The 12,516-nt window shown below is 49.4% G+C and overlaps 1 protein-coding gene across 6 annotated transcripts in view; it reads left to right on the forward strand.

Annotated features, from left to right (window-relative positions):
* lyst (lysosomal trafficking regulator) overlaps positions 1-12,516 on the forward strand; it is a 60,082-nt gene that overhangs the window by 25,117 nt on the left and 22,449 nt on the right. For all 6 annotated transcript variants that reach the window (XM_023796236.2, XM_023796238.2, XM_023796241.2 and 3 more), the window contains 10 exons: positions 3,096-4,008; positions 4,212-4,367; positions 5,967-6,123; positions 8,409-8,644; positions 9,062-9,128; positions 9,646-9,755; positions 10,279-10,714; positions 10,963-11,116; positions 11,384-11,557; positions 12,087-12,247. In XM_023796236.2, the coding sequence (XP_023652004.2) occupies positions 3,096-4,008; positions 4,212-4,367; positions 5,967-6,123; positions 8,409-8,644; positions 9,062-9,128; positions 9,646-9,755; positions 10,279-10,714; positions 10,963-11,116; positions 11,384-11,557; positions 12,087-12,247 (2,564 nt within the window). The remainder of the gene's footprint in view (positions 1-3,095; positions 4,009-4,211; positions 4,368-5,966; positions 6,124-8,408; positions 8,645-9,061; positions 9,129-9,645; positions 9,756-10,278; positions 10,715-10,962; positions 11,117-11,383; positions 11,558-12,086; positions 12,248-12,516) is intronic.

A 12,516-nucleotide genomic window follows, 5' to 3' on the forward strand; every position in this document is an offset into this window, starting at 1 on the left:
ATTGGAAGCATGTTTTCCTGCTTGCTTTGGGCATGTGGATTAACTCCAAGCAGTAAATATGATAACTGGATGGGTGTGGTGCCCCAGCCCCTTTCAGTCTATAATCTTTGAGCGTTGTGTCACATTGTAATGCTTAGTTCGTACCACTGAATTGGTTTGCAGTCAGACCTACACCGCGTTCCAAATTATTGTGCAAATGATATTTTTCTCTGATTTTCCTAAATAGTCGATGCAAATGACAGTCAGCATAATTTTCGAGTCATCAACCATTAGGGTATAATTTGAATATTACTGAACAAACCTGCCAATGATAACAGTATGTTTTTCAAAAATAAAAAAACTTAAAATGCACCGTTCCAAATTATTACGCACAACAGCGTTTCAAAACATTTTATAGGTTGTAAAGAACTGAAAATGGTCATTTGTTGAATTTGCAGCATTAGGAGGTCATATTTACTGAGATCAAAAGCTATTACAATCTAAAGGTCAAGTTACATTTTAACATAGGACCCCTTATTTGATAGCAGCTTCACAATTCTTGCATCCATTGAACTCGTGAGTTTTTGGAGAGTTTCTGCTTGAATGTCTTTGCAGGATGTCAGAATAGCCTCCCAGAGCTGCTGTTTGGATGTAAACTGCCTCCCCCCCTCATAGCTCTTCTTTTTGTACCATGGAAGAAGGTGGTCAGTCAGAAACTTTTCAGAGGTAATTGTCACAGGGGCCCTAAAGGGGCCGACCAGCTCTCTCCCCATGATTCCGGCCCAAAACATGACTCCGCCTCCACCTTGCTGACGTCGCAGCCTTGTTGGGACATGGTGGCCGTCCACCAACCATCCACCACTCCATCCATCTGGACCATCCAGGGTTGCATGGCACTCATCAGCCTTCATGTAGTTCTGGGCCCACCGCTGCCCTTTCTGCTGGCTGGCGGCCGAATAGAAGGGTTACGCATAACTGCAGGCCTTTGGAGGATCTTACACCTTGACGTTTGTGGGACTCCAGAGGCACCAGCAGCTTCAAATACCCGTTTGCTGCTTTGTAATGTAGCTGCTCTCTTAATCCGATGTATTTGTCTTGCAGAAACCTTCATTGTGCCTTTATCTGCTGGAACCTGGGTGTCTCTGACTCAGCCACAAATCTCTTAACAGTACGATGATCACGCTTAAGTATTTCGTGAAATATCTAAGGTTTTCATACCTTATCCAAAGCATTCAACTATTTCACGCTTCTTTCCCATATTGCTTGGAAATGGTGGTCTGCTTAATAATGTGGAATGCCCTATTTCAGTAGTTTTTTCCTTTAATTGGGCTCACTTGGCAAACTAATTATCACAGGTGTCCGAGATTGATTTCAGTGATCCAAAGAGCCCTGAGACACAATACCATCCATGAATTTAATTGAAAAACAAAATATTTAATCTTTATGACACTTAAATACAATTTGCATAATAATTTGGAACGTGGTGTAATGCCTGCCTGGTATTTGCACGTATAGTGCATAGCCATTAGCGCTCAGTTCAGCTTTTTATGCTGGTCTTACAGTATCCCTGTTGTCACATCGCAGTGGGACTTGTGGTTCTAGTCTATGCTGCCGGAGGACAGTTTGTGGCCAGAAAAACTCCCACGGGTCCTGCCCACATAGGAACGCCTTATGTAACACGCATCGCCACATAAATCGTGAGGTGTCGCACAGAAAAAGTGTCAGCCGTGCGCGACATTTTTTTTTTCATTTTAAATGTCACTTTGACAAGCACCTGTGAAGTTTTCTATTTCACCTACATTTTAACACTTCGGGAGCCGTGATTTGGGGTTAATTGTAGGCGCTTTGACACAGCAGGAACCTTTTTTCAGAACCAGGGCCCCATTGTAGTTCCTCAGAGGCAGTTCCGGAACCCTTTAGTCTCTACTTATTTTCTACCTCAGTTACATTTAATGCATCAATTATATTTTTTTGCTTGCGTATTCATATTTCTGAATCAGAAAATTTGATCAATAACCAATTTACTTTTGTCTAATATTGCTGGTGATGAAACTTGCCAGCGCTTATTAGGGGGAAAACGTTACATTGTTTTTTTTTTTATTCTGTGGAAAACGAAAGATTGATCTGCCAGCAAGATCTAATATTGAATCATAAACATGTCACAGGTCATATAAAAAATATAAATAAAAGGCTGTGTGCCATTTTGATTGTGATCAATACCCCTAATAACTAACTAAAGAAATTTATCCTCCATTGTATTGGGGTGCCGGTGTAGTTTCCTATGAAATTATGTGTAAAGTTAAACTTTTGAGCTTTTTGCATCTCCCATGCTTATATGACGTAAAGGTTGCAGTTCTTTTTGTGTGGTGTGAAAGTATCCAGGAGCTGCAAAAGTTCCAAGACGAGATCAGCCCAGAAACTTGTAACCAGGGACCAGGTTCCAGAACTTTGGTGTGAAAGGTCCTTGTGTGTTATGGTGTGTTCGATTATCTCTCCAAAGTCGTAAATTCCAAGGTCCGTGACGTCACGTCCGACCAGTCTCCCGTTCGAGCTACCACATCCCGGAACAAACATGGCTGCCTCCATGAACACGCTGTTGTGTGTTGTTGCTTTTTATATTCAGATTTGGAGTGAGATTCTTTTTTCCAAGAGACAAACAAACAACTAGTCAAAACACATTAAACGCTTTATAATATTTTAGTAGATCCATAGCGATATTCTTTTTTTGAGAGGCAAACAAACTACAAAGATACTAACAAGTCTGGTAAAAATCTGATCTTGCATGCTAGGATACTGTTTATGGTCATGATACGGTGTTCTCTAAATCGAACACATGCAATTACATTTATAATTATTAATACATTTAACAAAATAAACATTTTGAATATTTATAAAATAGAATTGCTGTTGACTGTGTAAGCCGCTATGTTGAAATGACATCACAGGGGAAACACGGGTAACAAAATTCTGTCCGAGATCAACGTCGGAAAGGAGGCGTTTTTCATAAGGTTTTTTTCCCGAGTTCCAACTCTTTGAGAGATAATCGAACGCAGGATAAGCTTTGAATGCTAATGTTTAACGTGTGCTGTCCCTGTCATTGGTGCTGTGGTCTTCAGGGTAATCCGGGACTTGTTCTTGAGCTGCAACGGGCTGAACCAGGTGACAGAGCTGATCTGGCTGGACTCGACACGCCCGTCTGCACTCAAGGTGCTAGAGACACTAATCCTGACTGTGGGTGAGCAGCAGGCCGACGGCTTGATGGAGGGGCCAGACGGCCGGGAGACGGAGGGGCCAGTGGATGCGGCTGGGCCTCCTGAGGGACCCTGGGGACAAATCGGAGATGGGCCACAGAGCCTCAGGCAGTTCTATGAGGGCCTGCGGGAGGCCTGCCCCCCCAGGCGGAGGAGCAAGGGCGGAGGAGGGCGGGGCCGGACCGAGTCCCTCCTGGCTTCTGTCAATCTCTTCCTGTGTGTGGCCTTTCTCTGTGTCAGCAAGGATGCAGATTCTGATCGGGACTCCACCAATGACTCTGAGGACACGTCCGGCTATGACAGCACGGCCAGCGAACCCCTGGGGGGGCGGCTCCCCTGCCTGTCGGCCGACACCATGACCCTCCCCCCCCAGGAGCACATGCGTCGCGCCGCCGACGTGTGGATGGCGTGCCGCCGCGTTTACCTTGCGAGCCCCACTTTCCAGCGGCAGTTCTGCCGGCTGGGCGGCCTGGAGGCCTGCCGCAAACTGCTGGCCATGGTGACCCAGAAGCTCAGTCCCAAAGGCCGGGACAGCCGAGCCAGGAAATCGTGTCAGGACGAGGCCGGCCGAACACCGCAGGACATGCATTTCCAGGTTTCCCCGGAGCCTGCGCCCCAGGGTCCCTCCGATCCCCCTGGATTTGCGAAAGACGCTGCCCGGAAAGCCGAGGACGAGTGGCCACTGCACTGCATTCGGCTTCTGGAGGCCCTGCTGGCCATCTGCCTGCACAGTGCTAGCTCAGCACTGCAGCGCCTGGAGCCAGATCTGCCCTTCCAGGTACCGCATCCGTTCCCACGGAAACCCCGTTCCCTACCTCACTTCACCTCCCATGCCGATAAAGGGGACTTTCTGCACCTGAAATGGGTCTGTTTAATCCAGCTAGATGGCATTCTCCAAGGCAGGTGTGAGGCAGCTGCGGTGTCACTGTGTAAACCAATGTGTCGCTTGTATGTGAAATGATCTCCCCTCCCCCCTCCCAGACAGTGGAGGAAACACTGGCGCAGATGAGGGGCCAGCTGTCGCGCTCAGGCTTGGTCGGTTCTGATCTTGCCATCCCACTATTCAACGCCCTGCTCCACGTGGCCCAGGCGCAGGTCTGCAGTGGCCCCGACGCACCTGAGGAGAAGGCGGAGAGGGTAAGGTGCCCCCCCCCCCCCCCATTTAAACCTACTCGTTTCAGTCATGCAGGTGCTCCCCAACTTACAATGGGGTTATGTTTCGATGATCTAGAAATAAATAAGTAAATAAAACTACTGTCACTGAATAAGTAAATAATTAAGTACTGTTTCTAACTGAATACCAGTAATTGAAAAGTAAATTAATGCAAATTCAATTGGTTGAATACAGAAAAAAATTGTTACATTTCTATACACTGAATGAAATGTTTATGCTCACAAAGGCTACAGAGAGCAGAAGCGTGGGTGCTGCCATTGCCCGGCTTCATTAGACGGTATTATACGGCATATCCGCAGCCTGGGAACTGATCACAGTTCAAAGTGTGATGACTGCTGAAAGTGCATCGTTGTCGCGTCATCCTAAAGTCGAAATATCAGAAGCTGAACCATCGCGAAGCGATGAGCATCTGTCTATATATACATGATTTTGCCCATGTGTATAGCTGCGTGTCCAAGGCTCCGTGCTGCTCTCCCAGTCCCATTTGAACCTCCTTGCCCCCCCGTCGTGGGGCTTGTTAGCCTCCCCTTTGCAGCAAAGCCCTGCAGTCAGTACCCAAGCCTGTGGAGCGTGGATTCTGGCCTTTGTTGGCCTGTCTTATCCGCCTCCATGGCTTGATTATCAGTGTCAAAGGCTGCTTTTGTTTTTAATTAATCTGCTCCCCCGTGCCGTTCCGTGGGCCGCTGATCCCTCTGTCTCCCCAGCAGGCTGTTTCGTCTGCATTTACGCAACGGCTTTAGCCCTCTTTTGGCCCCGCCCCTTTATAGGAACTCGTGGGGGGGGGGGTGGCGGGGTTGGTTCTGTTTCACAAGGCAGGCATAGGCGCTGGGTACAGCGAACGATCTGGGATGAAGACACCGGAGGAGGTGTTTAATTGGGGGGTGAAAAAAGCGGGTTTAACCCCTGGTGGTGTGAGATTTGGGAATCTGTGCTCTTAAACTGACCCCACCATCCTCAGCGGACCTCAGTGAAGCTCTTTGGACCTTGGAGCGCTACGGCACACCCTTCTGTACCACTCTTCAGCTGTGACTGGTCTCATGACCTGGAAATTGACAGTTTCAGTTTGCTCCTTTGGGGGAAGAGGAAAAGCAGCACAGCAGCTTCGCTAATCGTAAATGGACTTTGTGTTCTCCTGTTATTTTTATGGTGATGGAAAACCAAGAATCTAGCATGGTGGTTTTCTGTGTGGCGTAAGAGCTGGGGGCTCTATAGGCCAGGGTTCTGATCGGCACTGGTCACAGAACAGCAGATTTCAGGCGCCCAAGTGACACTTTGGGTCAGCCGTCACCAGCTTGTTGGATCTGTAAACAGTTGGTCAGTCTGGACCTGCTGGATGCGGCACTCTGCCTGCTGCGATCACCAACTGTGGGAATTACAGGAGATCTTGGCACCGCTGACGTGTAGTTGGAAAGGGGAAGATAGTGGAAAGTCGACAGTCTTGCTCACTTGGTCTTATTCCTGCTATCTAACTTACTTGTGGCTTGGGTGTAACAAAACCGGTTTGCCGTTCTCTCTCTGGATGGGTGCCGCCGTACTAAAACCCAGCCCTCGTTCCACTGCAGAAGCATCAGTCCGGCTTAGAGGCATCGCTGCCCGCGGAGGACGTCTCGGAGGACGTTGACGAGCCCCCAGGCTGTGACATCCGGCCCCCCGGGGAAGAGGAAGGCTACGAGGCAGACAGTGAGGACAACCCAGAGGACGCCAGCGACCAGGAAGAAGGTACGGGGTGCCAGGGAGGTAGTGGATTCGCCCCCTTGCCGCGCGATGCATAGGCGCAGATTCTGGCAGGTGATCGATATCCCCAGAGTGACAGCAGCGTCTCCCAATGAGGCAGTCCAACTCGAAAGCTATCGGTCTCACGCCAGTTTGGTTGAAGTTTTATTCTTAACATGCAAGCTCAGTTAGGTTACAGTTTAAGGCCGAAGCCCCTTAAGTCGATGCCCGTAAATTTGATTGGGAAACTGGAAATAAGCAGATCCGCTGCGATTTGAGGAAAGGATTATCTCCTCAGCTGAAGAGCAAAAAGCGCTGGCTCACCTTCCTTTAGCCGTGGTCAGGTCTGATTGGATCTACTAGACTGTTTTACTGCACCGCTGGAAGCGTGGAGTCAATACCAAGACACAGCGAGGTGGTAGATGGAACAAGCTGTTCAGGGGAGCATCTGTGAGGATTTCAGAAGTCATTAGTACTGCAGTGCATTCCAACTCCTAGCCCGCCCAGAAGAAGGCCAAAACCTCTGATTTCCTACCTCCTATCTCGCCTCCACCAACCGTGCTGTTTGCGGCGTACAGCAAATAACCTCCATGCCTCCGCTTCACACTTCTTCAACGGAAACTAGGAGATTAGATTAATCTGTTGCTGGGAGTGTTGCAACTGCAGTTTAAAGTTTTCTTATGTGGCTTAAAAATTTCAATGCTGAGAACCCGTTTTAGCTTGGAATAAGGTGGCTATGCATGTTTTTGGGATTCTAGACTACAAAGGTGATTTGAGATTTTTAAATGGTAGCATCTGAAAGTAGTAATGGCGCTTTTCCACTGCCAGCAAGAACTGCACTGTGCACAAGCCACACTGCGACCTGCAGTTTTCCATTGTAAAGAATGCAGGCCGGACCCGAGCCGTAACTGCGCTGACATGGCCCTCTTAACTAGCGGGGATGAAAGCGCGACCAAACCCAGCTGGTTGCATCACCACCACCCGATTGGTCGAAATGTATGGAGATACGGGGGGCTGGATTATCTAAAGAAAAAACCTATTCTATATATTATTCATTATTAGTAGTATCGCACATTGCAGTGTATTGATGCACTTGGAACCTCCTGCTTAAAAAGGGACTATAGAACTGTGCTGTAGCTAGTCTTGGCAGTGTGGCTTGGGTACAGCTCAGTTCCTGTATGCCAGTGGAAAAGCGCCATCACTGTTGGTCATTTAAATTTTAGTGCCACCTTTTTCTTTTGTTTAGCATATCTGTCCGTTACAGTGATGTAGGGGGGAGGGGCTTAGGATCGTCCAGTTACCGCTGGCCAAAATACTTTAACAGGTTGCACTTATTTGCTGAAATTTTTGAAAGGTAAACAGAGCAGGTTGGGTGCAGCGAATTCAGCCATACTGGAAGCAGCATTGCGCCGTGGCGTTAATTGAAAAGCCACCCAGAAGGGGAGATGTGCTAAGGAGGGAGGAATGTGGAGCCCCCCTCTCCCACATCCTCAGAGCTGGGGCAGTTTTCATGTCCACAGCTCAGTGTTTCCCGATCCGGTCCTCAGGGACCCACAGGCGTTCCGTGCTTTTGCTCCCTCCCAGCTCCCTGCCAGACAGTCCATGTTTTTGCTCCCTCCCAGCTCCCTGCCAGACAGTCCATGTTTTTGCTCCCTCCCAGCTCCCTGCCAGACAGTCCACAGTAAAAACGTGGACTGTCTGCGGGTCCCTGAGGACCGGATTGGGAAGCACTGCCGTAGCCCACAGGCATCTGGTCCATGCAAAGTCCTGTTTGGGCTCTCTGGCAATGGCAAGAACACCTTCACACACCACTGGAATATGTCTGCATATGCTTCATTTGACACAGCACTGCCTCTGGAGGCTCCAGTCCAGTGGAGAAATGGGTAAAATAAGCAAGCTTCATGCAGTCAGTCTCATTCATCTGTTACTGCTTTGACTGCATCTCAGTCACCCAGAATAATCATCTCAGGATCTGGGAGCTCCTAGTACTTTTTGCTCTTATAGCTGGAGTCTGTTTGCTTCTCTTTCATTGGCTGTTGCTTTTTTCCCCCTCTTCTTTTGTACAGGATCATATAAATTGCTTGGGATAAAAAGATTCGGTGAGATTAAATGTAGCCACATTTTCTTCTGACTGATCAAGCAGTCTGTAGAGCTAAGCTAAATCCAGTTTTGCTGTCTGGTAGTAGCGGTTGGGGGTGTCTGCAGTCGATGTGTGTGATCGATTGGCCGGGGGTCACCTGACCTGTGTTATGTGCCTGAATGGTGTCATTCGTCCGTCTGTCCCCGGGCAGAGGCGAGAATGGAGCTGTCCGGCCTGGGAGAGGACGGTCAGGGGCTGGCTGCGGCCATGGCAGCGGTGGAGGGGTGGGCGGGGCGCGGCGCCCTGCTCTTCCCCGAGGTCTGCGCTATGGAGCTGCTGCTGCTCTCTGCCGGCTCCCCGGAACTGGAGGTGCTCAGGCACGTGCTCCGGGGCCTGCTGGGAGCTGTCCGCAGTCACCCCCGCAATGCCGCGCTGCTCTACCAGCAGGTCAGGATTGCCACATCCACCTCCTACCCCTCCCACTACTTAAGTTCTCTTCCTTTCTCTGGTTTTATTGTACTTTCTGTTGGTAAAAAACACCTTACTTGACCCTTACTCCTTTTTACATCCTCTTGCGCCCCCTACTGTCTTTATTTTATCTTGCAGCATTGATTCCAGTATGTAAGACCACTACTGTTGTGCTGTCTCCCTTTCATTCTTTTTTTTTTTTTTTTTTTATTTTTTTTAATTATGTGGGGGTCATGTAGGAGGTCACTTGGGGTTCAGTGTCAGATCGATGTGTCATAGACCAGCTCAGTGATTTAGTCTCCGGTGGCCTCTAGGAGACCTTTAACCTGTATCCTCTGTAGTGAGGTGTTGTGTATGCTTTCTGAAGACCTGACCCCCCCCCCCCCCCTTCAACAGGGTGCAGTGAAAACTATCCTGGGGGGGTTCCAGAATGTCTTGAACCAGACGGACCATTCTTCCAAGGGTATGTGTTCTCAGCCTCCAGCGTTGTTGGTGGTTCTACACATAGTTTAGACCAGGGGTGTCAAATTCCAGTCCTGGGGGGCCGGAGCCCTGTGTAACTTAGTTCTTTCCTATTCTACCACAAACGATTCAGCTCAAGAGCTGTGTGGTAATTAGCACAAGGAGTTGAATCAGGTGTGTTAAACAAGGAGAAACCAAAAACTATGCAGGGCTCTGGGCCTATAGGACTGGTGTTTGACACCCCTGGTTTAGGGTTTTTCCCATAGAAATGAATGGAGAGTTTCCAGACCCGGTCCTCAGGGACCCACTGACGTTACACGTTTTTGCTCTATCCCAACTCCCGGTAGGAACAAAAACATGGACTGTCTCTGGGTCGCATAGACCAGATTGAGAAACACTGGTTTAGACTGAAAATGATCGATGTGTCTGCCCACACTTAACCAATGTCTCCCTGTGCCGGTTGTGGATGGGAGCTGCCTGAAGACTCTGGAGTAACCAGTGGCTGGGTGTCTTTGCAGGGTGCCAGGTTCTGCTGATGGAGCTGCTGGTTGCTATGCTCAGTGAGCGCATCACGGCTGAGGAGCTCTCCATGCTGATCCGGCTCTTCTTAGAGCAGACACCCCCCACGGTAAGGGGTGCCCTCTTCAGGACACCCATGCAGAAACAAGAAAATATATTACATGAAGATCTGAAGCCTAGATATGGTTCAGTGAGGCCCTTTAATGAGGATATCTACTGACAGGCTTGACAATTTTAGTAATCAAAGGATGGTCAAGATGAGCTTTTGACGTGATGGTTTTGCACCTTTGGGATATCTTCAAAAAAAAAGGAAAAAACCTAATATAAGGTTCCTGGGAGTTTTCAGTACCAATGTGATAATGAAAGCTGGTGTGTGTCTGCTCTCCCTTGACCATCAACCACAAGCCTCTTATTCCCAAGATTAGATGACAAACATCAGTCTGGATTAAAGTGGTGTGTCTTGGGAAAGTCTAATATTGCAGCTTTTAGTCAGAAAATTATAAGGGAAACCTGCAATAGTCTTTGATGTGTCTCACGATTTGGCTAATTTAACGAAGGTAGATCATTTTGAAATGGTCTCTGGCACCTCCTCTCCCCTGCACACATTCCTGATCCCTCTCAACGGCCCGCAGGAGATCCTGCTGAGGGGAGTCCTCCAAATCGTGGAGGCCAATATGGATATGGAACCGCTGCACTACCTGTCTTTCCCGCTGGTGCCTGGTACCTCTACCACGAGTGTCGTCTCCCCTGGGCCCAAAGCCGGTGTGGCCTGGGGGGCACCGGCTAGTTCCAAGTCCATGGGGTTGTTGTGGCGGGGCAGGCTGACCCCGGGTCGACGGGAGGCAGAGGCTGACGGCCGGGCGGGTCACCAGCTCGCCTCACCCTGGCACGTGGCTCCCATCCATTTGCCACTGGTGGGGCAGAACTGCTGGCCGCATATGGCCAACGGCTTCAGCACCTCCCTGTGGCTCAGGGCCCACATTACATCCCGGGGCGAGGGCCCCCCTGAACCCGGGTATATGAAGAGGAAGCCAGGACCAGTGAGGAACAGCAGTGTGGAGAGCACAGGTACTCCGGGTCTTTCCGTTTGTCCTGCCTGCTGTTCGGCCTGATGGCTCCATCGTGCCCCCGCGGTAAAATTCACATTGCGCTATTACTGCAGAGAAATGGAAGCCATTAACACATCGCTCTAGAGTCTGTCCTCAAACTGCTCTGCCGCATCTCCTCCGTCTCCCGAAATGGCTCTAATGGCAGTTACGGCACAGCTGTTAGGCTGAGAGGCAGCACGGGGCCCCACGTGTGCTTGTCCGTTCCAGAGGAGGAGCCGTCGCTGGGGGCCGAGCGCCTCATCTCGTCTCGCTGCCTGGACCGGCTTGTGGAGCAGGGCTTCCTCCACATCATCTCGCTGGGCTCGAAGGCGCTCATGCTGCAGGTGTGGGCCGACCTCTCCACAGGTGCCGTCACCTTCAGGTGAGCGTGAGCAGGCCCAGGGCCAGCTTCTTCATTTGGTTATTGGGGATGCAGCCAGTGTTATCCCAGGGTTTATTTATTTAAATATAGGACTCGATGTCATTTGACTCCCCTAGGGTAGGGAGGATGGATGGTTGGATGGATGGATGTCATGTACAGCAAGGTATAACAGCATAAATCAGGTAGAACTAAGAATGTGGCTTCCAGATCAGTGGGGATTTACCTTCCTTTTCTCTGGCTTTCCCTGTCTTGGGTCGTCTCTCTAAGGATCTGCATGGATCCCAATGATGAGATGAAGGCTGGACTCCTGGCGCAGGCTGAATCGCCAGAGGGCCTCCTCGTGCCCGGAAAGTGGCAGCACCTGGCACTCAGCTACACCCAGCAGCCTGAGGGCAAGAAAAACATCCACGGCACGGTGACACTGTGGGTGTGCGGGGTCAGGTAGGCACTGGGGACCGCTGCCCACACTGGTGTTAATTTGTCCTGCTTTTCAGAACAGCTTCCTCTCTTGTGTTGGGCCAGGATTTAACAGGATAATTCACAATAAGTTCTTTTGCCAATTTCTCTGCTGGCATTTTTAAGGGAGTTTCGGGCCGCAACATCAGCCACTACTTGTATCTCTCTTTATTGTGGTCCATTTTAATATAAAAGAAGACGTCTTCGATTCATTTTTTTTTTCCTCTGTGTTTCTTAACTTTTAACAGCGTTAATAAGTTCAGGGTCAGAAAATACCAATCCAGGCCAAGATTTTGCTTCAACCGACCAGTTGAGTATAAAGAGTCACATTCACAGAGTGCTCATCTGGTTGGTTGGAACAAAATTTTGGTCTGGATTTGTACTTTCTGACCCTGAACTTTTCACCTCTTGATGTTTAATATTTGTTAAAATAAGAAATGAATCTGGGGATTGAGTGTGTGTGCCGATGGCAGACGGCCGGCCAGCATGTCACCGCGTGCTTGTGTGTCTACAGGAAGTGTGAGGTCTTCCTGGACTACATGCTGCCCCGGAAACCGGGCCTGTCCTCCGATAGCAATAAGACCTTCTGCATGCTGGGCCACTGCCTGCCGGCCCCCGAGGATGTGGCCAGGCTGGGCGGGGGCTGGGACATCGGCAGCCTGCTGCTCTTCAACGGTGAGCGTGTTGCCCCAGCTGTCACCCCTGCCACACCCACGTCCCACCCTTCCTCAGTGACGCACGTGTGCTATTCAGACTTTGATCTCCCATGGTGCCCTTCTAGAAATAACTCGATGCTCGAGTGTTTTTATCACGTGACGTTTATTATTTTTTTTTTATGTATTTTGCATTTTTGTCTTAATTTTTCTTATCATTCTCTTGGGCATGTTTTATAAGAAGTACTAAAGGACTCACATTATTAAAATGCTGCATTTTTGTAGACCTGC

Source organism: Paramormyrops kingsleyae, chromosome 3 (assembly GCF_048594095.1).
Source record: "Paramormyrops kingsleyae isolate MSU_618 chromosome 3, PKINGS_0.4, whole genome shotgun sequence".
In the NCBI taxonomy this organism is placed as follows: domain Eukaryota; kingdom Metazoa; phylum Chordata; class Actinopteri; order Osteoglossiformes; family Mormyridae; genus Paramormyrops; species Paramormyrops kingsleyae.